The following is a 25,691-nucleotide window of genomic DNA, read 5'->3' as shown; positions in this document are numbered from 1 at the left end:
ACGATGGATAGATTTTTCCATTCCGTTGAAAAGATATCCCGGATTTTTCTCCGTAACATGATTCAACCACGCGAATTGGACTGCAATTTTTTAAATAAAAAGTAACCACTGGGCGCTGTAAAGTGAGTGATGTTTCATCTTTAAAATTCAAGCGCGACTTTCGTGGGAAGATATTCGCCGGTTACGTAGTGATTTTTTAGCGCTATGCGAGGATTGTTGCGTCGTTCTAAAAAAAGGTACAGAAAGACAAAGAATGAGAAGATGAAAATGTTCTCGTTTTTCTCATCTGATCATTTTCGTCGTACCTTGAAACGGGAACTCTCGGGTCTCGGTATGTACCTCTTGCCGAGTTTCGGATAAAAATATACATAAAAGGTAACAACGATTTTTTTCATCTTGAAATGCGTTATAAAGAATAAAATTCTGAGTAACTTTCCTAATTTCCTGATGCAGTTATATTTCAGGGTCACTTATAGTTTCCCAGATATATGATTTTACAATTTTAAAAGGTAAATATCCATAAATGGTTACACCTCATCGATTTTATGGAAATTGAATCTACAAGGTTTACAAAAACCCCTGGAAACCCCTAAAAATTTCGAAAAATATGTGCTTTTAGAAAAAATATTTCAGACGAAAATTGTATAGTTTCAAGGGAGACATAAAATAATTATATCAGTTTGTTTACAGATGACGCCACATTCGAGATATTCACTAATCATTATTTTTCTTAAATGGAAACTCCAATAATTTATTATATCATCTTTCTCTACCAATTAATTTGAACAACTTTTGTCTGAAACATTTTTTTATTTACCTAATATTCTTTTGAGATATTTAAAGAAAACTTGGTAACTTTTTCAATATTTAACTTACGATATCTCGCCAACTGTTTGCCGGATGAAAAAGTGGTGCCAAGTTTTTTACTGTACATGGTCTCAAGAATATATTGTTACCCAAGCGCTCTGACCTTTGTTAATTTGATGATTTTGAAATTTTCAAAAGTCGATAAAAAACGCTGTACATTATAGGAATGATAGAAATTATGTGCAAAAAGAATCTAACCCAAATCTAACATCTAACATTACCGTATATACTAAAAATGGAAATTTTACGAAGATTAACAACAAAGTCCTCTACAATTACTTTTGCCAACCTTGCATAGGGGTTCTTCATCTTCGTAATCTTCGTAAAATTTCCATCTTTAATATACTCTAGACTCATCAATTTAGTAAGGCGAAAGATTTAAGGGTAAGTGTAAACGATAAATATTTAGGACAAGATTATTCCACATCTGTAATGAGATAAACTTCTCCAAATAATTGCATTCAACGTACAAAGTTTTACAAGTTAATTGCAATTTTATAACTTTATAGCCATATATCTCGGGGATTGTAAGCGACCTCCGAATATAATATAATTATATTACAGAAAATTGCTAAAAATTTCATTCTTTATAACGTACTTCAAGATGAAACAGGTCGGAGAGGTATCTCCTCTTATGCATTACCGAGTTTCGTGTCGGCGCGCATCGCCGCCGCATCCGCGAGTAGGTAAAACTTTAGAATAGGGCCTTTTCCGAATTTTTATATTTATTTGCTACTTTCATGGTAAAAATCATTTATTGCGACTGCGACAGTGGTAATCAATCGGGGGTGCCCGATAAAAATGTTACCCACTTATTCTTTGAACAATTTTTTTGGTAAATATTCAGAAGTACTATTATACCAAAACTACTACGTTCTCTTGTTCATTAATTTACAAAACTAGCTGTAAAAAAACATGTATACAAAGTTTTACATATATATTAAGGGAGGGGGAAGGGGGAGCTAAGATCTTTATAGGAAAAAGCACGAAAATTTTACTCCATATACTTAAAAATTTAAATATCGATTTTATACTGATTAAATATCGCTCGCAGTTATTACTCGAATCTTTCGCCTTATTAAACAGGTGAATCTACGATATACTAGAAATGAATACTGAAAAGATTAGCAAGACCTCTGCGCAAGGTAGGACGTATCATCAATTACAAGTAAAATAAAGCAGAGCATTATTCACAATCATGCTCTGCTTTAATCAAAAGCACAAATTTATATTACAAAGTCTAAATTATAGCGGAGAATAGTTTATGTCTTTGGTTTATTAAAGTTCATTGAGTTTTTTATACTTTTACTCAACAGTTTAAATTTGGTGCATTTTTCCTTCTAATAGGTCGGTAACATTTTTCTCGGGTTCCCTCCATTGATTATTATTGTCGTAGTCACAACAATGATTTTTATCCAGCAAGCAGCAAAAATATATCAAAATTCGGAAAAGGCCCTATTCTAAAGTTTTACCCGCGAGTGTATCCTCCTCGTCTGCAAAAATCCGTAAGCATCCGGCAGCCGGGCTCTCGCGCGGTGACGGAAAAAACGCGCCCGCGCGTCGCGTAATTCCACGCTCGCGTAGGCGCGCGCGGCGAACAATGCGTGCGCGCGCGGCGTGTCAAAAGACGCGGTGCGCCACCGACTCGCTTTCGCAAGTCGCCCTTCTTACGTTACACTCCTGTCCGAGAGAGTCACATTGTGTTACCGCATGCGAGCGAGGGGGAAGCGTGTCCGCATCCCTCGCACTTTCCGCGCAACAGGCTGCGCCGCGAGGACAACGTAAATCCCTCCTCCCCCCCCTCGGTTGTTTCAGCCTCGAACCGCCACGAGCGATCTCTCGTCGTCTTCGAGAAAGAGAGAGAGAGAGAGAGAGAGAGAGAGACATAACGGGAATTCGATATCGCACGGAGGAAAATGGACGAGGCGATTTTCTGCTGAAACACGCACGGTTCGGAGATTCCGTTCGAAAATCCCCGGAATTCCGCCGCCGACGAAGTCGAGCGGAAATCTTGACCGCAGTCTCGAACTGATTTCCGTATCGCTCATATTTCACCCGAGGACTCGTTCATTCAGCCAATCATTTTTTCTCTGCGTGTTCTCACGAACGTTTCCCGCTGGCATTTCTCCTCGCATTAATTCGCTCAGGTAGCTTCCTTTCGGTAAATGTTTCTTTCATCATCATCATCATCATCATCATCATCATCATCATCGTCGTCGTCGTCATCATCGTTCATCACGATCGTTATCGTAATTTTATAATTAACAATGTTTTCACTGCGCAGACACGGCTATTGTTCGACTTTCACGTTGACCCCTCGCGTAGTCGCCCCAGGTGGGTTCCGCGATCGCCGTACATCGCGGAACATCGCCCCGCGGATTCCTCCTTTCCTTTCTTCCTTCCTCGCGCGCTCGGCTTATAACGGGTGGCGTATACGCTCTGCTTACCGGGATTTCTAACATCACGGCTTGCTGGCCGCGGGCGGCCTTAATGGCCGCGTCGTATTAACGGCCGTTTGCGCGTTACGCTCCTCTCTTTTCGTTTCGTCCATTCTCCAATTCATGAGAGAAAGCGCGCGTGCGCGCCGCGTAAGAAGCAACGAGGTGGAAGAGAAGCGGGGAGAGGAGGAGGAGGAGGTGGTGGTGGTGGTGGTGGTGGTGGTGCCGTTGGCAAATTAACGTCAGTTTGCATTCTCGATCGGCGCTTCATTAACAATACTCGGTCGTGTAACGTGTAGCCGCGCGTGCCGCGCGGCGTCTCGCGTCGGCACTTCCTCAGCGGAAGTTACGGGAGCGATTAACATTTTCGCGAGACGAGCAGAAGAGCGCGCGCGCGCTCGTGTCGTCGGTGAATCGACGAGAAGGCACCGGATACCGCGTCGCGTGTCTCGTTGCAATTCCCGGATGCTAATGGACGGCGGCGATGCTACTGTACGGGAGTGCGTAATTACATCGTAATTTTTAATTACCGCTTTGCCTAATGGCTCGCTGTTTGAGAAATGTAATTGACTCGCCCGAGAGATTTCCCCGCCATGTTATTATCATTTCATTTACTTCACAGCGTCGCGCCAATGTGCGGGAGTACGTTAACCTGCAGCGGGTTGGCCTATGTGTGTATGTGTGTGTGTGTGTCTTTATATATATATACAGGGTGTCCCAGAACAATGGTATCTCGTGGGGGCGTAGAACGGATTAAAGCGAACAGAAAAGTCCCGCACCGTCTCGCGATATTCGCAATAATTATCGAGTTATCAATTATAGAAATCTGACGAGTGAGCGCGCGCTGAGATGAATATTTGGAGAAACGTTGCAGTCACTTGAAGTCGCAGCGCAGCCCAGTTCTGATCCTGCGACGGACGCAGGAGCGGCGAAATAAGACTAGCGCGTAGTCGAATAGCGACGCATTGTTCTTCTTGCCGCGCGCCGGCAATAGTTGCTGCATCGACTGGGCCGCGCTCTTGCCAACTGGGCTGCAATGTTTCTCCAATCCATCCATCTTGGCGCAGGCTTACTTCTCAGGCTTCTACGGAATATTCGAGATCTTTCGAAAGGAAAGGAAAAATTGTGAAGATTAATCAGATGAAACTGAGAAGAAAAGCCATGTACCATTTTGCAAAAGTCGTAATAGTTATTGAGTTGCCCAAGTGGCTGCATTGCTTCTCCAATCATCTATCTCTCGGCGCGAGCTCACTCCTCAGATTTCTACAGGGTGTCTGAGATTTTTTGGTAACGAAAAATTGTGTGAAGATTAATCAGATGAAACTGAGAAGAAAAGTCACGTACTATTTTGCAGAAATCGCAATAGTCATTAATGATTGAAAATGATCACGTTTAGGGGCTCGTTTAATCGATAACTGGAAAATTTGCGTACTTATTTACAAAATGGTGAAGGACTTTTTTGTTCAGAACGACCTAATCTACAATTATGTGACGACGGCTACTGTGTCTAGCGATAGATATGAATGCATTGAATTTTGAAGCCTGAATATTGAACCTGTCGCCAGGCACAATAGCCGTTATATAATTGTAGATTGGGTCGTTCTGAACGAAAAAGTCCTCTGCCATTTTGCAAATAGGTACGCCAATTTTCAAGTTATCGATTAAAAGAGCCCTTAAACGTGGTAATTTTCAATCATTAATAACTTAATGACTATTGCGATTTTTGCAAAATAGTACGTGACTTTTCTTCTCTCAGTTTCGTCCGATTAATCTTCACAATTTCTCGTTTCCAAAAGACTCCGGACATCCTGTATAATTAATAACTCGATAATTATTGCGAATGTCGCAAAACGGTGCGAGACCGTTTCGTTCGTCTTAATCCGTTCCACAATCTCCACGAACTCTGCACTGAGAAAAAAGCTTTCGTTGGGTTAGCAAAACACCAGTAACCGCAACAGATGCTTTGTTAACGCGGGACAGCTAATGACTCCGTTATAGTGACAAATGATTTCAGATCACTCACGATTTGTTGCTCTAACCAGCGATTTTATAATGGGACAAACGCATTGCATCTTCAGCAATGTATATTTGTCAAAATTAACAAACAACGAAAAGTGATTTGCTGCGGTAATTGATTTGTCCCCGGTGCAGTTATCAAACAGCAAACGTTCATTTATTGTGACAACACAGGTCTTTTTCTCGGTGTGGTATCATTGTTTCGGGACTGTATGTGACTCTGTATGTGTGTATGTGAGTCGAGAGTCACGTTCGATATTGCAATGTGACGTTACGTTGTAGCACGATTCGCTCGGCCGAATCTCTGTCGGCGGCGGCGAATACACGTGACGTACACGTGACGTGCACGTGCGCGGTATCGATTTCGCGAGCGCCAATTATTTTCCTCTTGCGCGGAGGACATCCACCCCCGGGCGGCCTGGGGGTGGCTCCGCCGGGGGTCGGTGAAAGAAAGGGGTTCGGAGGTGCCGGCGGGTGTGATAGCGCAGGGCCGCTGACCGACGAGGTCAAAGCACGGCAACGCGCTTGAAAATCCATTAAGCCAGGCAGCGAGCGCGATGGAGCGACGGACATTCCCTCCCCCCCCCCTCTCACTCTCTCTCTCTCTCTCTCTCTCTCTATCGCGAAGTATTCGTGCATACGCGCGACTCGCGTGATTATTGTTTAATTTTGTTACCGTACTTGCTTGTCACATCGGGTTAATTGAACGGAGAGAGAAAGAGTGAATGAGAGAACGAGAGGGGGGAGGACACTTTGTGGAAAAGTTCCGGGCGACTTGTAAAGCTAATCTACCGGCCGGGGTTAGCGACGACGGGCAAATCGAGAACGGAGCTAATTGCCGTATTGAAATAAATGTCCCAGTAGCCGGGCGTTTAAGCGTAGGTCGTCACAAGAAAATACAATATATAACATTAAGAATAGTTTTGATATAAATATTTGCATTTATTTGAAAACTTGAGATTCCCTTAAGTAAAGAAAAACCAATGAATATATCTGTTATTAATGAAATATTTATACAAGTAATGAAGCGCAATAATGTATCAGTGGTCGGATCAGTTATTGAAAAAGGTTATGGCCCAATGTTTGGAGATAATTTGTCCCAGTGTCTAATCGCAATTAGAAAATTAGTATATGCTAACGGGAAATAACATAAACATAGATGCTATCTCTTAATTAATTTATTAACGATTGACCATTATTTTGCCAAACTATAGCATGCATACTTATTTAATTAATTTTTATTTGAACACAAAAGTGTCAGATTGGGTATATTTTTTTCCAATAATCGTCAAATATTGGAGTTCTCTTTATAATAATTATTATTTTTATTTATTATTGTTGAAATAAATAGTAAATTTCTTTTTCAAAGTGGTCGGATACTTTTGGAGGATTTTATTCTTATATATGGCCTCAAAAGGATTCTTTTAAGATTAAGAAAAAAGTATTATAAAAACATTATTCTTAAAGTTAAAGGGATTATATGTTATACTATGTATAATGCAAATCTTATTGATTTTAATGTAAATTTCCTCTTATACTCAGATTATTTAATCTTTTTTTAAGAGGCTTTTTATTTATTCTCATAGTATTTCATTCTTACTGGTTGTACTAATTAATTTAAAAAAATTATTATAATATATAACGAAAAGTAATACATATATATATATATATATGTACTTTTGGCTCCAGTTTTACAATAAAAATAGGCACGAATAAAATAAAATTATCATAACGAATAAATTTCTAAAAAGTTTTATTATGGGCTTCATAGCTACAAAGATGTTCATCATAACCAATCGTATGAAACATAGTTAAAAGAAAAAATATATTATTCAATTTGTTGCGATAGATTATAAACTGTATTTGACCAAGTATAGATAAATATATAAATTATCTTCGTTATATGTTACAGCAACATACATATCTTTTTTAAAAAGCGTTCCAAATACTCTGACCCATGAGCATATGGTTATTTTTTCGTTTATGTCTGGAGGTAGAGCATGACTGAGCAAAAGAAGCCGACATTCAAATCAGCATATATTCCTCTTCATATATAAGAGGAAAATTAATTGATATAAGAAATGATATAGGAAATCCTCTTGAAATAAGAGGAAAACAGACAAATATCTAATAAATTTCCGACGAATGGTTCATTTTAATCGCTTTGCCGAGAGAGGGAGGGAGAGAGAGAGAGAGAGAGAGAGAGAGAGAGAGAGAGAGAGAAATTTCCTTTTTCTGTAAAAGGCTTCGCTTAGAATATGAGACTATGGGAAAAATCACTTTACAAATAGAATACTTGATTTCGGATGGACCTTTACCTTAACCGCCGCACTATCGATGTCCGAAATTAGTCTCTTGCGTCGGCGTGTGCGGTCGATTTGTGCGATACTGCTTGTCTCTCGATTACACTCGCCAGCCAGTATATAACACTGCACTCCGTTCCGCCGCGGTTATCATCGTGGATGACACAGTTCGATCAAAGCACTATCGACAGGTGCCGGCCGCGTGAGACGGGGTGCCGCGCAGCCGGCCTCGCTCGATGCCACCCACTTACCCACCCCCTCGTTCGCACATCCGGAGTGCCGCGGAGCTGATAGCTCGAGCTGCGTGGGTCCGAGACGCGGCGCGAGAGGAGCAGCGCGCCGTGTAATTACGGACGCGAGAGGTGTCCGCGTCCGCGATGGGCGGTCGCTAATTAACGGGACGTGCAGTCCGGCTGTCGACGACCCGCGCGATCAGCCGCGATCGCGATGTTCGAATAAACGATCTTATTCTTCTCGTCCCCCTCGTTCTTCCTCCGCCACGAGGGATCTCGTCGGAGGCTTATCGATCGCGTGCGCGAGACCACGCGAGCGTCTCCTCAGCGGTGACTGCTAATTATTATAGCCGATGACTGCAGCGTCGTCGCAATATGCTAATTGCGCTGTTACTCTAGGACTCTTTAATCTTTCTCTCTGCCCCTCTTCCGCCCCCCTTCTCCCTTGCTCTCGCTCGTTAATGTCTCGGGATAATTATGCCGAGAGTCGAGCGAGATTCGAAGATGAAAGAGAGAGAGAGATAGAGAGAGAGAGAGAGAGAGAGAGGAGGGGGAGGAGAAGGGATGAAGCGGATGAAATTGTTGAGAGAACCCACCCCTCCCCGCCCTCCGACTTTCTCATAGCGGAAGCGCCGAGCGCGCGACGTCTCTTGCTTAACGCGTTATCCAGGTGCTGCAACTTTAATAGCGATCACGCGCGCGCCGCCGCCGCCGCTTCCTCGTGCGGGCCCGCGCTCACCTAATTGGGCGCCGGCCATACGTAATTCCGGAATTAAAAGTTCCCGTACGTTTCGCCGCACATAATTAGCCTGATGCCGGGCTGCGACTACCGCACAGTCTGCATTACGTTTAGTAGGGTAAACGTGTGCCAACTCATCGTCGCGCTCGCGCGCGCGTTCAGCTTCTTTCCCACAGCGCGCTATTACGGAATTGTGCGCGGTGCTCCTCTCTGCGTGTATCCGTCAAACGCCTTTGAGCCGATAAAGGCGGCTCATTCTCTCTCTCTCTCTCTCTCTCTCTCTCTCCCCCCTTCCCCCCGGCCGTCCATCCGTCTCGCTTTCCACGTCGATTCTATTTTCTCCCTATCAATTAATTAGACGTCCGCGCGCGCGTGCGCGCCCGATCTTAATAACGAGCCGGCCGTCGCGTATTTAATTAAAGCGCGTCCCGGCTCTCTCCTCGCCTCCTCCTTTGAAAGATGGCTCGAGGGCTCGCAATTCTACAGCCCCCGGTTAACCACCCTTATTATGTCGCCCGATCATTATCTCGACGCAGCCATCGGCTGAATAGTGTATTGTTCGCCGAAAGTGTCTCCGCCCGGTTCCTAAAGAACCGCCAGACAGACTCGCTCGCTCGCTCGCTCGCGTCACGCTCGCGGAAATTCCCGCTCAGGCCGCATCGCGTGACCGGAGTAGTAACGACCATGTCCTAGCGAGGGATGTCTCTGCGTGTATAGATTCCTGCCGCCCCCGGAACCCCCTCCTTCAGCCCTACGGAAAAGTGCCACCGAGTTTGTCGGTTTTGTGCTCCTCTTCCTTCTTCCTCGTCTTTGTCTCGCCGTCGCCGTCGCCGTCTCCGTCGCCGTCGCCGTCGTGGTCGTCGTCTTTCCGTCGCTGCTTGTCTCGTCTACCCGCCTTCGCCGGCAGGCAAGGCTGCGTTACCGCTTTCTCCGGCAGTTATGTTTATTGTTTCTAATTACCCCGGCATACCGATGCAATTATCGTCCGCTCGCTCGGAAACTCCAGCCGCGGGGCTCTGCGTGCACCTTGGCGAATCGAACGACTAGGGTCGCATGGCGACTCCCCGGGGTAGGATTGTCAAATCCAAAAGTTAAAATTACCGGACATTTCTTCATTGCTGACGAGCCCAGACCGGACTAAACCGGACAGAAATAATGATCATAACGTCACGTTAAATACAAAATACGACAAGAATTTATTTACGATATTAATTTCCAGACAATTTTACAAACAAGATTTGATCGAATAAAATAATAAACTGTTACTTTTTTGATATATATGGAATCGGATGGATCGGCAGATCATCTACTAGATGGCTTGTCGTGGCGCTCGATCGTTTGCAGGCGCTTGAAACGGAGAAACGTTGCTGAAACATCTTTGAACTCTCATCCCATTGATTGGATATAACGTAAAAACCGAACGTACGACGTCTGGTTTGTCTTATTAACCGGACACCGGACGAGACTTCTGAAAACCTGACATTCCGGGTGAAAACAACGGGCGGTTGGCAACCCTACTCCAGGGTCGTGGACGCTATCGAGCGCTTGCCAAAATTCAAGTCTCTCAGAGGCGCTTCTGAATTCGAGAGACGCGATGCGTACGCCCGCTCACTTTTGTCGGCTCGGGGCGGGGAGGGAGGCACCTGACGAATGAGGCGAGTGATCGACTTTTCCGGGTCGCGTGGAGCTCGGGAGGAAGCTCGGCCGATCGCTGCGATACACCACGCAACGTCCCGACGATATCTCGACCTCCTCCGTCTTCCTCCGTTCATTCCTCCGTGCCCTCCGAGTTTCGCCTCCTCCGACGGCTTATCGAGCCGTACCCGGCCGGGTATTTATTGCTATATTTTATACGCCTGTCGGGGTCTCGTCGCGTCGATACGCTTTCCTCTCGACGATCGGCCGGCGACGAGCTCCGTCCACGTGCTCTCTTCATGCCTCTTCGACATCGCCGTTGTAAACGAGAGCCTCGCGTGCACCGCGCCGAGCGTGGAGCGAGAGGAAGAGTTATTCCGGATTTACGAGCGTCGGTCGGGACGTCGCTCTTCATTTGCATCGGCTCGAGGAGAGCGAGACGTTTTTATGTCTTGTCGGACTGTCTCGGGGGGTAATTAATCAGCGGAGGAGATCCACCGTGGATAATGAGAAAGTCGCGTTTCCAGTTACCAGTCGCAAGCTCGAGCCGTGACTATCTCCCGCTTACCGGAAGTCCCTGCCGATTTATTGGCGCCGCGCGCGCTGTGTAACTCGCGGGAGTTTGCGGAGGAGAAAGAGGGAGAGAAAGAGCAAAGAGGAGAGAGATCGCATTACGCGCGCCGAGAGACGCGGAATTTCGCCACGGAGGAGGAGGAGGAGGAGGAGGAGTAGGCGTAGGCGCGTGAATCCGCGGTTTCCTCCGTACGCGCCAACGTAAAACCGGGGGGATAGAGGGAGGGGGGGAGGGGGACCATTCCTACCGCGGGAAATCGCGCGTGTCATAACAGCGCGGTTCCCCCGGCGCGACCGCGTTTTTACGCGCGTGCTTTTTCGCGATTGCGGCTGTTCCCAGACGGAAACCTCTTCCGACTGTAATAAATCATCCTTCGAATTAGCCGCGGCTGCGCAACCGTCGCGATGCAAGCACGAACGCAACGATGTCAAATTGCTGTCGCGAGTGAGAAACGCCGCGCGTCGCCGGTCGAAGCTGAGCGCGGAGAGAGGAGTTTCCTCAGCCGTCGACTAAAAGCTACTGACTCATTGATAAATAATCCCGTCTGAAGTGCGCAACTAAAAATAAAGGGTACAGAGAGAGAGAGAGAGAGAGAGGGGGGGGGAACGGAGGGAGAAAAGAAATCCCAGCGAGCGTACGTGCTCGGCACGCACGCGTCGTTACATCGTGACTAGTCACTCGCGCGACTTTAATCCTTTCTCCACCGCAAGGATAATGCATTCCGGGGATACTTGAAATTGATTGTTGACGATTAAAGTCTCGCTTGTGAGATAAATAACCGGCGCGTAATTCTCTCCCTCTCCCTCGCCGTCGCGGACACCTTATTCCTCCTCCCGGCCGCGGCCGAGTGCCCCGTGCTTCGTTTTATCGCTGTTTTATTGTCGATTCTTATCTATCCAAGCACGTACACATGCGCACACACACACACACCCGCGCGCGCGCATGCGCACGCACACATGCGGCGATCGCCGCTTCCCCGCGGGTGAAAGCGGAATTGGGCAAACCGCGGTGGATTTCTAACGCGCGCGCCGGCCGGTGCATTTTCCGGCTGCCTGGCGACGCGAGATCGCGCAATCCGCCGCCTTTTCGAAATTAATCGAAGCCCCGCGGCCGAGGAAGAGCTTTGAAATTTCTTTCGCAACGCAAGTCTTGGGCAAGCCGCAGCGACGACGGCGGCGGCGGCGCCGCCCGAGCGTGCTTATTATATACCGGGCGTGCAATTAGTTACGGCCCGAGATCCTGGCCAATTATGTTAACCAGGTTGGCTCGCGGTATCCAGAGCGCAAATGCGGCGGGTTACGTTCGCGCTCCCCCGACGTTGCGCGTGACGCGAACAATGCCAGGTGAGAGTTACGCAGCGCGAAGTCGTCCGCCGCGCTGGCGCACAGCGGGGCCAGTTGACATTTTTTGGTTGAAAATTCTCTAGAGACCTGAATTTCCAACCGATCATCGCGACACCAATGGATGAGGTTGATCCTGAATAAATTCCAAAGAGATCTGTCCAGCCGAAACTTTGAAAAAATTATCGATTCAGGGTTCATGGGTTTAGGATTTGTCTGAAAATGGGTTTATCGTACAGTTTAAAGTATATTATAAGTATAGTCTTGGGTTCGACCTCAATGGGTTCGAGCCTGTGGATACTAAATGCGAGAGCCCAGAACTTAAAATCACCTTTTAGAAAACTCAGAATTTCAAAGCTCATCATTTCAGCCCACATTAAGAAAGAATTAAGCCATATGGACCCAATAAGTGAAAACATGGAGAACATTGAACAAAACATCCAACCCTAACCTGATGGTCCATGAGCCCAAAGCTGGTAAATCTCAGCTCATCATACGGAGCCATCATACGGAGATAGAAAGTAATCACCGTCGGCCATTAGCATGACCCAATGTGCACCGCTATTAGATAGAAATAAGTGTAGATAGAAATGAATATTTCACAAGTTTCTCGCGTTTAACGATAATTTTTCCTCTTCTGGGGCTAGTAAGTCGAGAACAAAATTTTCTTTTTAATTCTGGCAAGACAGATCTCTTCGGAATTTATTCAGGATCAACCTCATCCATTGGTGTCGCGATGATCGCTTGGAAATTCAGGTCTCTAGAGAATTTTCAACCAGAGAATTTTATCTGGCCCCACTATGCGGCGACTCAACCGCTCGATGATACGAAAAATTGACGAAAAAGCTTTCCGATCGACCGATCGATCGACGTGTCGGATTCGTCTCGTCGAGTTGCCCCGGGGAGAATCCGACGGGTCCAATAATGCCCGCAAATCTGCATTTTCAAGCTTTCTTGCTTGTCCCGAGCAACCTTTGTCGTTGATATTGAAATCAGCTGCTTTAGAATCGTCTAAGCCAATATTCACGTGTCTTAATTGGATGGAGCAACATCACCATGAGTTTGTGTCAGCATTCCATGAGATCTTCATGCCGCCGCTTTCTTCCGATTAGAAAAGAAAAGCAAAACAAAAGCAGCTCTCGTAGATGCTCTTCTAGGACGCTCCATTTTTAGGATGGTATTAACACGATTTTTGCTGCGTCTACTGCTAGTAAATGACTAAACATCGTGGATCGATATTAAAGCATTAAGAAACCATAATCATGATTGGAATGTCCTCGACAAACTTGACATTAGTGCCGTGTCTCTCTTGCAAAACCCTCGAAACTAAATCACACTTCTAATACAATCTTCAAATACAAAGACACAACTTCTAATACAAAAGACGTTTATTTGCGCCTAACGACAAAAATATCGGCTCTGAAGCGAGAGTCCGTTCGCAAGAATCCCTATGGAAACTGAAATCGAGCACTTGGTTTGGCGGCGCTCGATGACGAGATTCGATCCCAAGAACCGGAAATTCTGTCCCCGCCCTCCCCCCAAGACACGACCAGCTCGATCATCATTCATCGTCGTCAATTCGCTGGAACCTTCTTCACCGCAGTCGTACACCGCGCAGTGTCTTACGGTCCAACTTTCCAACTAACGGGTCGACGAAACCCGCGTCCAAGTTCAAGTCTCTTCGAGTCTGAATAGAGTCGAGGCTCAAGTCGAGGTTCAGTTGGTGGAAACGGGGAAGGGTTATTCTCCGATCGCCCGGGCTGGGCAGCCAGCCGTCCGTCACCGTCTCTCTCGGGCTGATCTCGCGCGTGAAGAAGCGCTCAACCACTGTCGACTTTATGCCCTGAATGCTATGCGGCTCGCGCATTTTTCTAGAATGATGCATACCGCCTGCTCAAAAGCGACACGCTCAAATCGTCGAGCTAATTGACTGGCGCTTTCGCGTCCCGCGAGGTAGGAGCAACAGCAACAGCAGCAGCAGCCGTTGCCGCTTTGCATCCGCGAATTAGCAGCCGCTGGCCGTAAAACGCTGGCCGGCTCTCCGGCGCGCTCCGGCCCCGTAATTAAACGCGCATACCGGCGATATTAAATATATGGGCGATCGCGCGCGCGAGAGATCCGCATCCGTGCAGAAGAAACGCAAGCAGGCTTGGGAGCGCTTGGTGCGCACGCAGATGCGGCCTCGCTCACCACGTGGACGCGTTGCGACTGCGTTGCGCGTTCTGGGAAATATTCCCGCGTGACCGCGAGGTGCCCGAGAAATGTCGGTCCCAAGGACTAAGAGATTGCGTCGAAGGAAAGGATCTCGGCGTGGAAAAGGCGAACGCCGCCACTGAGAGAAAAAGAGAGAGAGGAGGGGGAGAAAGAAAGAGGAGAGAGAGAGAGAGAGAGAGAGAGAGAGAGAGAGAGAGAGAGAGAGAGAGAGAGAGAGCGTCGGAAAAGCGAACGATCGCGCGGAATATTCGATATTTCTAATTTGCGGCGCGGAATCCAAGTCGAGCACCGGCGGTGCTCTTGCGCGATTCGCGGCTATCCCATTATCGCGTCATTATCGTTGCGACAGGCGTCCGACGCAGGCTCGCTTTCGCAACGGTCGACCGCCGCGAACGTTTATCCGCGCTCGCGGACGGCCTTGCCTTTTCGCATCGCGCCGTAGCTGCCTGCCGCCGTGCTCTACCGGCTGTGTGGGTGTCACTTGCTTTCCCGCCTTGAAAAACCTTTCACTGTTTTGCACCTACGTGGAGAGAGAGAGAGACGCGCGTTGTTCTAGACAACGCGAGCGCCGAGCCAGACGAGCCCCGCGAGCGCTGTGGAAATCTCCGCGAGTGGAAATCTTTCGGCCTCATTTTTCACCTCGACCGTCCAACTTGTCTTCTGGATTCTCCCCGGGGAGAGGGACCAGTCGAAATTTGGTTTGCGCCGAGATACTGAGCTCCTGCTCAAGCGGCAGAGAATTCGCAATTGCGCGCTTGCACGTTCCTCTAACCCTTTGCACTCGGAATGCCAGCACAGCTGGCACGAACATTTGCTCCGACAACTCGGAATGCCGGCTGTGCTGCTGGCATGAGGAAGATTTAAAGACAGGGAGCGATGAAACAATAAAATGCGGCTACAACAACGGTATCGCGTTTGGAAAACTACAACTACTGTAAAATTTTATGAATTTTGTCGATAAATTGATGTATAGACGATACATTTTAATGCTTCCTTGTCGAGGCTAAAAAGTAATTTAATCGTAATTAATTTTTCATGGCAAATTTATGATCATCGAATGGTGGAAGGAAACGTGGAAATATTCCTCGAGTGCAAAGGGTTAGCAGGGGAGCAGAATTTTTTTCGCCTCTCGGCGAAGGAGGCTGGAAGTTAAGTACATTCGAAGGAGGACAGGCTTTAGAGTGTTAGATTGCCGGGTGTTGAATGGAATATTGAGGTGGAAAATGGGTTGGAAATTTCGACCGGGAGCGGCAGAAGCCGAGATAACATTATATAAGCGGGGATCCAAGGAAAACATCATGCTTGTATCCCGATGTGACAGACGAGAGCAATAAGGGGCCGATATTCAGGGGGCGAAGCTGCGGGCGAAAGACGGCGGGAAGAAGTTGATACGCGCTTCAGAGTATAAAATGAGAGTCGAATAAAATCGGAGTATCGAGGTCGAGAATAGCTTGAAGATTTCGGCTCGAGTCGTTGCGCGCACGGAGGCAGAAATTTGGCCGCACGAACGCGTGACTGTGAAAACGAGCCGCGCGCGCGCGCGTTCTGCTCGAAGGGAGCGGAATTTCCGGTTGCTGCTGCGGATTCATCAGCTTCACTCGCCAGCTCCAAGAATGAGAGATTCCGCCGCCCTCGCGAGCGAGACACGCGCTTGGCTAGGGATGCAACGATTAATCGATAATGTCGAAATATCGATATATCGATAGAGACAAATATCGAATATTTACCGATATGTTTTGTCTCCGATAAAATCGACATATCGATATGAATTTTATTGATTTTCGTATTTTTCAGTTACAGCTCTTCTGGGTTACCTATTACGGTTCTACGACCGAGATGAAAATTACAAGAGTGAGTGAATTCACTGGAATATATATTACGTAATTGCTCGATGTCTAGCAAATTCGCTCATTTTTATAATTTCCGTCTGGATCGTTGAACCGTAATAGATCTCCCGCTCCATGTATGTGGTGATCTCCGGCAAATCTGACTGCGGTTCATTATATATTTTCTAATAAGAATACGACAATAAATTATATGAAGATGAAAATTTTTGAAAGATCTCTTCAAATTTTTCGTGCATACCCTTTATATGTATACATATTTTTATATATAATAAATATCGATACGAATATCGATATTTTTCAAAATTATCGATATTATCGTTATCGATGCTTCTGAATGACGATGATATCGTTATCGATATTTTGAGAAATCGTTGCATCCCTACGCTTGACTCGCTCGCTCGCTCATCGTCGCGTTAATTCGAGCGACCTCGTGTCTCCAGGCGGAGCTTGGCGAGTTCTGTCACGATCGCGTCGCGTTCGCCGACGGGGGGTCCGCTCCATCCCGGGGATATCAGCGGATATCTCGCGAACGACGCCGGTAATCGCGGGAGACTCCGCTCTCGCTCTCGCATCTAATGGGAGAACACGATGCCGGCTGGAGAAGTCGGGAGCGTCTCCTCGACGGCCACGGCGCGGCGTCGGGCGACAAGGCTGCTGCTGCCTCGATCGCCGCTGAGGACGTCTTGAGAGCTCGAGATTAACGCGAATGCGTTTCTCAGCATCGCAGCCCCTCTCTTCAGCGCTCTCGTCAGCGAGGTCGCCAGCTTTGTGCCTCGCCGAAGACAAGGCGAGCCGACCTGGCGAGAGGCGCGAGCCTGTCCACATGGTGCGTTCCTTCCGTCGCTCTCTCTATCTCTCAAGAGAGCGGCGGCGGCCGCTCCGCAGACAAGCGCATTGTACGCCGGACCTTTGACCCGCGTTCTCGCCAGACGTCCCCTGCGCGAAATGTTAATCGCGCTAACGACGGCCCAGACTGCGCTAATTAGGAAATAGTTACGTCAATATCGCAGGCTTCACAAGAGAAGATACACGTAATGCCCTCAATTTTCAAGTCCGCTCCCCGCCCTCGCCCCCGCCTCTTGACTACCGCCGCTCCCCCCGTCCCCGTCCCCGCGCCTTCTCAACCGCTGCTGTCTTCCTCATTCCGGCGAGATAATTTTCCCTCTCTCTCTCTCTCTCTCTCTCTCTCTCTCTCTCTCTCTCTCTCTCTCTCTCTCTCTCTCTCTCTCTCTCTCTCTCTCTCTCTCTCTCTGTAGTTCTTGACTCCCGTTTTCCTAGAGCTTCTTTTTAATAGGTTGCATTAATTGAGCATGCCGGCGCATCACACTGGCCTGTCATCTCATCGCGCGCTTTCGGCTGTCCGAGCGCGCGTCATTAATCACACTCACAAGCCATCGGTTGCGCCGCACAGTGGGGCCAGATGATACTTTTTGATTGAAAATTCTTTAGAGACCTGAATTTCCTACTGATCATCGCGATCACCAATGGATGAGATTGATCCTGAATAAATTCCAAAGAGATCTGTCCAGCCGAAATTTTGAAAAAATTATCGATTCAAGGTTCATGGGTTTAGAGAGTTTGTCTGAAAAGTTTATCGTTTAAAGTACAGTGTCTTGGGTTCGACCTCGATGGGTTCGAGCCTATGGATGGACTAAATGCGAGAGTCCAGAACTTATAATCACCTTTTAGAAAACTCAGAATTTCAAAGCTCATCATTTCGGCCCACATAAAGAAAGAATTAAGGATCAAAAACCCGCGGTTTTGTGCTTAACTGTGTCTACATTTGATGCCTTTGTATTTTGGGCATATGAGCTTTGGGTTAACGATTTTTGGTTCAAGATCGATGAATCTCGAGGTGAATCTGTTGATTGGTTTCATAGTTTCAATCCACTGAATACGCTATTAGATAGAAATAAGTGTCGAATAATGAGTGTTTTACAAGTTTCTCGCGTTTAATGACAATTTTTCCTCTTCTGAGGCTTTCGAGAAAAAAATTTCTTTTTTAATTTCGGCAAGATAGAGATCTCCTCGGAATTTATGCAGGATCCAGCCTCATCCATTGGTGTCGACGATCGGTTGGAAATTCAGGTCTCGAGAATTTTCAGCCAAAGAATGTCATCTGGCCCCACTGTGCGCCGGCGAGATGCCTCTCTCGTTTCGCGTTCGCGCCCGTCCGCGCAATTCCAGCCGCGAGGCGAACCCGGTTCCGCGGACTGCGCAGTCAAGCGACGGCGACGGCGGCGGCGCTCATATTTGCATCCGCGCACCGATACGCTCTAATTCTGCATACGTACCCCCTGCGCTTAGCCGCGCGCGTTCGCGTCTAATGTCGTAACGTCGCAGCCGATGACCGCGCGGCCGCTCGCCGCTTTGGCGCGTCGTTCGCGCGCGGAGTGTTAAGAGGTAACATCTGAGTGAACGCCTGAAAACATACAGAGTAAGTTTGGGTATTTTTTCTAGTTAAATAACAACATAGATGGGAAATTCGCTTGGAGGCCTCTAACGGTGCACACCTGAAACTACACGAAACAATTTTTTGTTATTATTTTGCCTGAAGATGGCGGCGCTGAAGCTCTTCAAGTAAAACCATATGTTTTTCGAATTGGCTTGCAGCAGGAACTTCGACAAATTTCATCCGATCCACTCGAAATGTTTACAGTAGCTGCTAAGCTATATTCTCTAGAGAAGTACAGTTGATTTTTACGATCGGTTTAAAACTTTCGTTATTATAAATATCTTTTCACTGAATTTCTTGGATAAAGCTGAAACTTTTTCCCTAATGCTTACCATTTCTACAAAAATTCAATCAATATTTTAACATATACGTGCGTACTTCTCTAGCAAATTTAATGTGGATACATAACAAAAATTTTGTTTCTGTCTGTCCTTTTTGAAAGTGTACGGCGTTTCTGCTGCAAGCCGCGGGGACCCATGAGAAAAATGCGGTTTTACTTGGAGAGCTTCAGTGCCGCCATCTTGAGGCAAAATAATAACAAAAAATTGTTTTGTGTAGTTTGAGGTACGCATGTTAGGTCTTCAAACCAATTTTCCATCTATGTTGTTATTTAACTACAAAAAATTCCCAAACTTACTCTGTTTTCAGGCGCTTACTCAAATGTTAGCCCTTAAGGCGGGAATTACAGGCGGAAGGCCGTTTTCAAGGCTATTTTTACGAATTTCTTTAACAGAAACGGTAAGATCAATGGACTCGAAAGTTTCACGGTGTATTCACTAATATGTTCACTTTTATATTCAATATATAAAATAAATTTTATTGAATCACTAGAACCGATCCAATTTGTAATTACAGATAAAAATGCAATCATCCGCTTGCGAGCTCTATGTTTGCTGTCGACATAATTCCGCGCCTCTCACTACTCTGAAACCGAAAAAAATGAGACAGATTTTTAAGATATACGGTTGCCATGGTTATAGCCCGTATCAAAATGAAAGCAGTGAAGCTAAAATAATGACCGTACAAAGAAAGTATCGGAAATGAAATGTTTTCAACACGTAGTCATGTTTAAAGAAATGAATAAAATAAAATATAACTGTGTACGAGGTAGGGGCGAAAACTACATGTCTACTGTACATTGTGTAAAAATTTCAAGTTATTCGGTTCAGTAGTTTTTGCGCGATCGTGTCGACAGTTTAAGAAAACGGTGTTTACAGATAAACGCGTTTAAAGTTTTGCGTGTACTTTCCATATAGATAGAGTAACACATTTATCTTCTACTTTGGACATTAATGAATACACTGTGAAAGTTTCAAGTCCATTGGTCCTACCGTTCCTGTTAACAAAATTCGTAAAAATAGCCTTGAAAACAGCCTGCTCTGCATGTAATTCCTTAAGTCGCGCTCAACACCGCGTGAAAAACGCGCGTCGGGGCTCGTCGCGGCCGTAAATTCCGCCCCGCCGCCCCCGGACGTTGACGTTGGATCTTCCCCTCGCCGGGAATCGCGCTACGACGCAAGAAAAAAAAATAAATAAAAAATAAAAATGATTCCGCGCGTCTGCGAGGAGAGAACGAGCGAACGCGTTCCGTCGCTTGGAAGCACACGCGGGTTTTCGCAGGAAACGCCGCCACGTCGGTCGCCGATAGCTCGCCTCGGAGTCGGGCGGCCGCCGTTGCCCGCGAAACGACCTTCGTCCTCCGCCGCTCCGCGGCGACGGACGGGGTTAACCGAAGAAATCGTCTCACCGGCGCGGCGGCCGTTCAGCCACGACACGCGCGACCATCACCGCGACGAGGTCGCGCCGCGACCTTTGCCCCTCCCCCCTCACCCGCCGATCGTGTCGATCTCGTGTCTCCCTCCCCTATGTATGTACGCCGTGCTCGCCCGCCCCCCCCCCTCGGCCTCCATATGCTCGCATTCACCTCACCACTCACGTCGCGCTCATCGAGCACTTTGATTTTTTCTTCATGGCTGCGCGCGCGCGCGCGAACGACGCTAGCCGACACGACGGTTTTATTCGTTTCTCATCGCTGCTGTCTTTTTTTTTAAGTTGCCGCTCCCTACCCTGTTCCTACTTTCTGTTACAGATCTCTCTGTTACGAACTACGTGCATCGTACGGTAGGGAACGCACGAGAGACAACCGCGGAGCGACGAGGATGTAGCCCACGAGGGTGGCTGCTGCTGCGTCTCGACGAGAAACAGAGAGCGAGAGAGAGAGAGAGAGAGAGAGAGAGAGAGAGAGAGAGAGAGAGAGAGAGAGAGAGAGAGAAAGTGTGAATGAAAGAGTGTGTATGTGTGTGTGTGTGTGAGAGAGAGAAAGAGAGAGAGAGAGAAAGCGAGTTTATACACGAATCTGAAATCGACGATGATGACGCGCGCGATACAGGGAAGAGGAATCGACCGAGGGAAGAGCAGGGCAGTCTAGAAGCGAGAGAGGAAGAGAGAAAGAGATTAGAAGGAAGGAGAGAGCGAGAGAGAGAGAGAGAGACAGAGACAGTGATCTCCGCGGAGGGAATGCGCCGGATGTTATCGCGAGACGCCGAGACTGATAAAAACACTGCCAGGAGTAATGACGAGCTAGATCGCTCCGTCCGCTGAACCGTTCCCCGTCGATCTTAGCTCTCGCTCCACGTTGATCCCCCATCCTCCCCCCATCCTCAGCCCTCGTATCATCAAGCCTACCCTCGTCCGCGTCCCTTGCTTGCTCGCGGACACGCGCGCATACGCACACGTATTCACACACACACACACACACACACACACACGTACGTTGAACACACGGCGTCTCTCCTGCCTCCTCTGCCAGCGTGCACTCCCGAGATCAAAGACTGAAAATAAAAGGTGGCGACATGTTGGGCGTGAGTCAGCCGGGCAACACGCCCTCGAGCTTGCGGCACTCGGCGAGCTTCTCCTGCTTGCAACGCGGTACCGCCGGCGAGGGTCATCGCGCGAGGACCTCGACGTTGCTGCAGCAGCCGAGTCTGCAGCTGAGCGGCGTCGGTCATCATCAGTACACGTCCGGCCAGGCGGCCTCGCACTCCCTGTTGCATCAGCATCAGCATCAGCATCAGCATCAACAGCAACAACAGCAGCAGCAGCAGCAGCAGCAACAGTCTCCGGGCGGTGCTCGAGTGCATCATCGCGAGCAGACGCTCGATCCTGTTCAGGATGGCAACGATTACGGCTTCGTGAGGATCCGGCCGCGGTTGCGCAGCACGAACGCGACCTTGTACCACGAGGAAGAGGTGGCGGCCGCCAAGAGCGCGCTGCGAGAGCGCGACGGCGCCGCGTTCAGCGACCGCGAGTGCGACTCCAACTTGAGGGACTGCGCGCTCAAGGTCAAGGACCGCGACCTCTCGCCGAAGGGAGCCGCCAAGAATCAGAATCCGCTGCGTGGCGCGTTGATACTCTTCTCCACGTCGTCCTGGTGGAAGGCGCGCCAACGGGAGGAGCAGCTGAACGCCAACGGTGGAGCGGTCGCGTCCGTTGGCGCGGCCTCCTCCGAGAGGAAATGGTCCAGCACCTCGATGGCGTCGCCGTCGAACGAGAGAAAGTGGCAGTCCTCGATGACGTCGCCCACCAACGAGCGGAAATGGTCCGTGGGTAACAGTCTGCTGACGTCGCCGTCCAACGAGAGGAAGTGGACGAGATCGTCGGTGTCGTCGACGAGTCAACAAGACCGGAAATGGCGGTCTCTCGGCGCACTTCTAAGGACTCCCGGCAGTGGTGGTGGCGGCGGTGGCGGCAGCGGCGGCGGCGGCGGCGGCGGCGGTGGCGGCGGCGGTGGTGGTACTAGCGGTTCTCACGCCAGTCAGAATTGCCTGTCGCACAACATGAGCGTGTCCATGATCGAGGGTGAGCACTTCCGCCGCGACGATTCACGCGGCACGAGCTGCAAGACGCGCTACCAGCAGCCGACCTCCTACTCGGCGCGTGTCTCCAGAGTCAGTAGAGACGTCTACAGGGAGAACACAGAGTTCGGCCAAGTCGGCAGGTCGAAGGTCAGCCGCAGGCTGTACCAGGACTGCGAGTCGACGGAGCGCGAGCTGGACGAGGGCCGACATGCGCCGCCGCGCAACCGACACCAGCTGATGGACGAGCTGGAGTGCAGGAACGGCAACCGCGGCGACGGCGGTGTCTGCAGGGCCCTGGCGGAGCAGAGCGTCGTGGAGAGTCGCGGCACGACCTCAACCAGCACCGCCACCACCACCAGATCGAGTCGCGCGCAGAGCTTTTATCTGCTGGACGACTTTTTGCGGCCGCAGCCGCAGCAAGGCGGCAAGTGCATGCTGAATCTCTATCTGTCGCCGTCGCAGGCCGGCAAGCCAGCCGGCAGCGTTGAACAGCAGCACGGTAGGTCGTGCGAGGTCAGGCAGGCCTGCCAGGCGAACGTCAGCAACATCACACCGCCGCGACGCCACAATTCGAGCTCGGACAGCCTCGAGGTAGCGACCAGTCCGTTGCCGCCGCCGGTGCCGCCGCCGCCGCCGCAGGCGGCCGCCGCTAGGGACCGCGAGCGTACCGAGAACCCGAAGGACAGTAAGGACGTGTGCCCGTGCAAACTCTGCTGGACCAATATGCAGAGGTCCTTCGTCGAAGAGGTAAGTGTCCAAAAAGTGAATGAGAGGGGAGGGGGGGGAGGAAGAAAGACGGAGATGCGCGCCCGCGCACAATTCGGCCGTTCGTCACGCCGCGCGCGCTCCTACTCGTTCGGAGATCCGCGCGAGATAGCCGCTTGAGAAACGAGGCTGCGATTAAGGGGCTGTGACTGAGAACCGCGGCTCGCGACGGAAAGTCCTGCGAAGATCATTTTTATCGCGTTGCTGCTCCCCGTGAGCAACCGTGGCCGCTCTCGTGCGCGTACGAGCTGGCTGGGAGCTCCAGGCAGGTCGGCCGTGTAGGAACGCGCGAGGTTCAGAAGGAGAACAGTCCTTTTGCATAGGCTGCGCAGTTATTCCGTGATTGATGATCAAACGACACGAGCGGATATCTGCAGATATTCTGAGGGAAGCTCTTTTTTCTTTCTTTCTTTTTTTTTTTTTATTTTAACGAAAATAGCTCAAGATCTCTCTCGCTCAGATACATGGAGTGGAATTTTGAGAAAATCGTAGTTTTTAAGCTATTGGAGTATTTAACCCTTGGTCGCACGTTTTTTTCTAACGAGTATAATTTTGTGAAACTTGTTACTCGGGGGGTTTTATTAGGGTCGCTGAATACAAATCCGGTGTGAAAAATACGGGAAATTCAAAATGACGGGTCCAATATGGCGGACGGCGGATTTGCAAAATCAGCCGAATTCGCTTGAAATTTGTTATTTAGGGCTTTTCGAAGTTGCTAATTACAAATTTGTTATCGAAAATTCGAAATGCCAGAACTATGACGGATATGTACGGCAAGGTTCGGTTGACACCGGTCAGGTTGTTCGGTTCTCAAGCGCAATCAGCTTGTTTCATTTCTACGATTGTGTTCGCCTTATGAGATCTGTCATTTTGAATTTTGTATTTTTCGCATTCGGATTCGTATTTAACGACTTCAAGAACCCCCGAGTAACAAGGTTTTTAAGCGAATTCGAGCGATTTCGAAAATTCCGTCCGCCATAGCGGGTCAGCCATTTTGAATTTTGTATTTTTCACACCGGATTTGCATTTAGCGACTCCAAAAACCCCCAGGTAATGATTTTGAAGTATACATTATTACTTAAAATTTTATGTAAACGAATTTATTCTGTAAAAACGACAGTTTTGTTCGGTATATGTTTATTAATAACAAATTACTTATTTGAAGTAACTCTAGAAGTTGATGTTAGAGATTAGTTAGAGGAACATTTTAGTAGTCCAACAATACGCTAACGTCCAACAATATGCTAAAGAAATGCGTGACAAATTTAAATTATTGGAAATGCAAGTTTGGATGATAGGTGGCACTCTGGGAGGACCATTACGCAGCAAAAGGTTAAGGGACGAAATCTTGGGGTATCCTTTTGCGCGTCGCGAAATTTATTTTGCGATGATCACGACGTAATTAATTACATAAATAATATTTGTTTATAAACAAAAGATCAATTTTGCAAATTGGGGTTTTAAATCAGCCTTTTATCAACTGTATTAAATGGAGGGTGCGGCTATATACGTTAAGAGTGGGTTTAAATTTAAATAAATAATGTTTATGGATAAATAAATTGAGGTTGTGTTGAAAAATTAATTTGGGCCTTAGGAGCGATTTCCTAGTACTGTTTAGAGTATCTTCGGTCATAATATAAATTTGAAAATTCCCTCTTCTTAGGAGTTCCTATCTCCCAGCAGGCAACGTTGCCTGATACTCGCTGATACCAACCACGCCAACCGTTAAACTGATCCTTGAATAACTGTTGCGAAATTTGCCAAATGGCACCTGGATTTCCTTTTCAGTTTCACTCGTTCCACCTACACACACGACGGCTGTGAGTCAAGAATTCTTATGCTCACGTATCAAAAGTTTCCGGTCCAAAGATATACAAACGATCGTAGAATCAAACGACCATTTCTATTGCTCTTTTATGCAGTCGCTTCTTTCAGTGCATTTTTCTTTTGTTTTAAGCGATGGATTAATTCTTCCGCATTGCCGAGAGAATATTCCGAAGCCTTTGCCTTTTAAACGGTTTAATACGGAGATTGTTTCTTAATCGCTGCAAATAATCATCGCAAATCGGACCAATTACAATTTGGAAAATAAAAAATAATCGCCAGGGGACTAAAGTGGGTAATTCTTTTTTTGAGACCCGACTTGCGTGGAGAAAATTAACCAATGACGCGACAAGATTTCCGCAGTGTAAGAAAAGTTTTAAGGACATTTCAGAATAACGTCCTCAGTAACGTAGAGAAATTAACTAATCCTTGTAAAAATGGTAAAAATGGAAACGAAGATTATATTTCGATGACACGCCCAGATACAGATATTTGTTTCGTCTCATCGTTTTTTATCACATCCCTGGGCTCACACTTGAAACGTCCTCGGACGTTCCTACATGTATGCACATTTCTCGAAAGTA

The 25,691-nt window shown here is 47.8% G+C and overlaps 1 protein-coding gene across 1 annotated transcript in view; it reads left to right on the top strand.

Moving 5' to 3' along the window:
* Window positions 1-25,691, top strand: part of LOC105188211 (probable serine/threonine-protein kinase dyrk2) — a 341,632-nt gene that overhangs the window by 79,126 nt on the left and 236,815 nt on the right. The window contains exon 2 of the mRNA XM_025302226.1: window positions 20,751-23,265. Coding sequence (XP_025158011.1) covers window positions 21,514-23,265 — 1,752 coding nt within the window. The 5' untranslated portion in view covers window positions 20,751-21,513. The remainder of the gene's footprint in view (window positions 1-20,750; window positions 23,266-25,691) is intronic.

The sequence above is a fragment of the Harpegnathos saltator genome, unplaced genomic scaffold (genome assembly GCF_003227715.2).
Source record: "Harpegnathos saltator strain DR-91 unplaced genomic scaffold, Hsal_v8.6 scaffold473, whole genome shotgun sequence".
Lineage (NCBI taxonomy): Eukaryota > Metazoa > Arthropoda > Insecta > Hymenoptera > Formicidae > Harpegnathos > Harpegnathos saltator.
The sequence above is the reverse complement of the archived record's forward strand: the minus strand, read 5'-3'. Positions and strand labels throughout refer to the sequence as shown.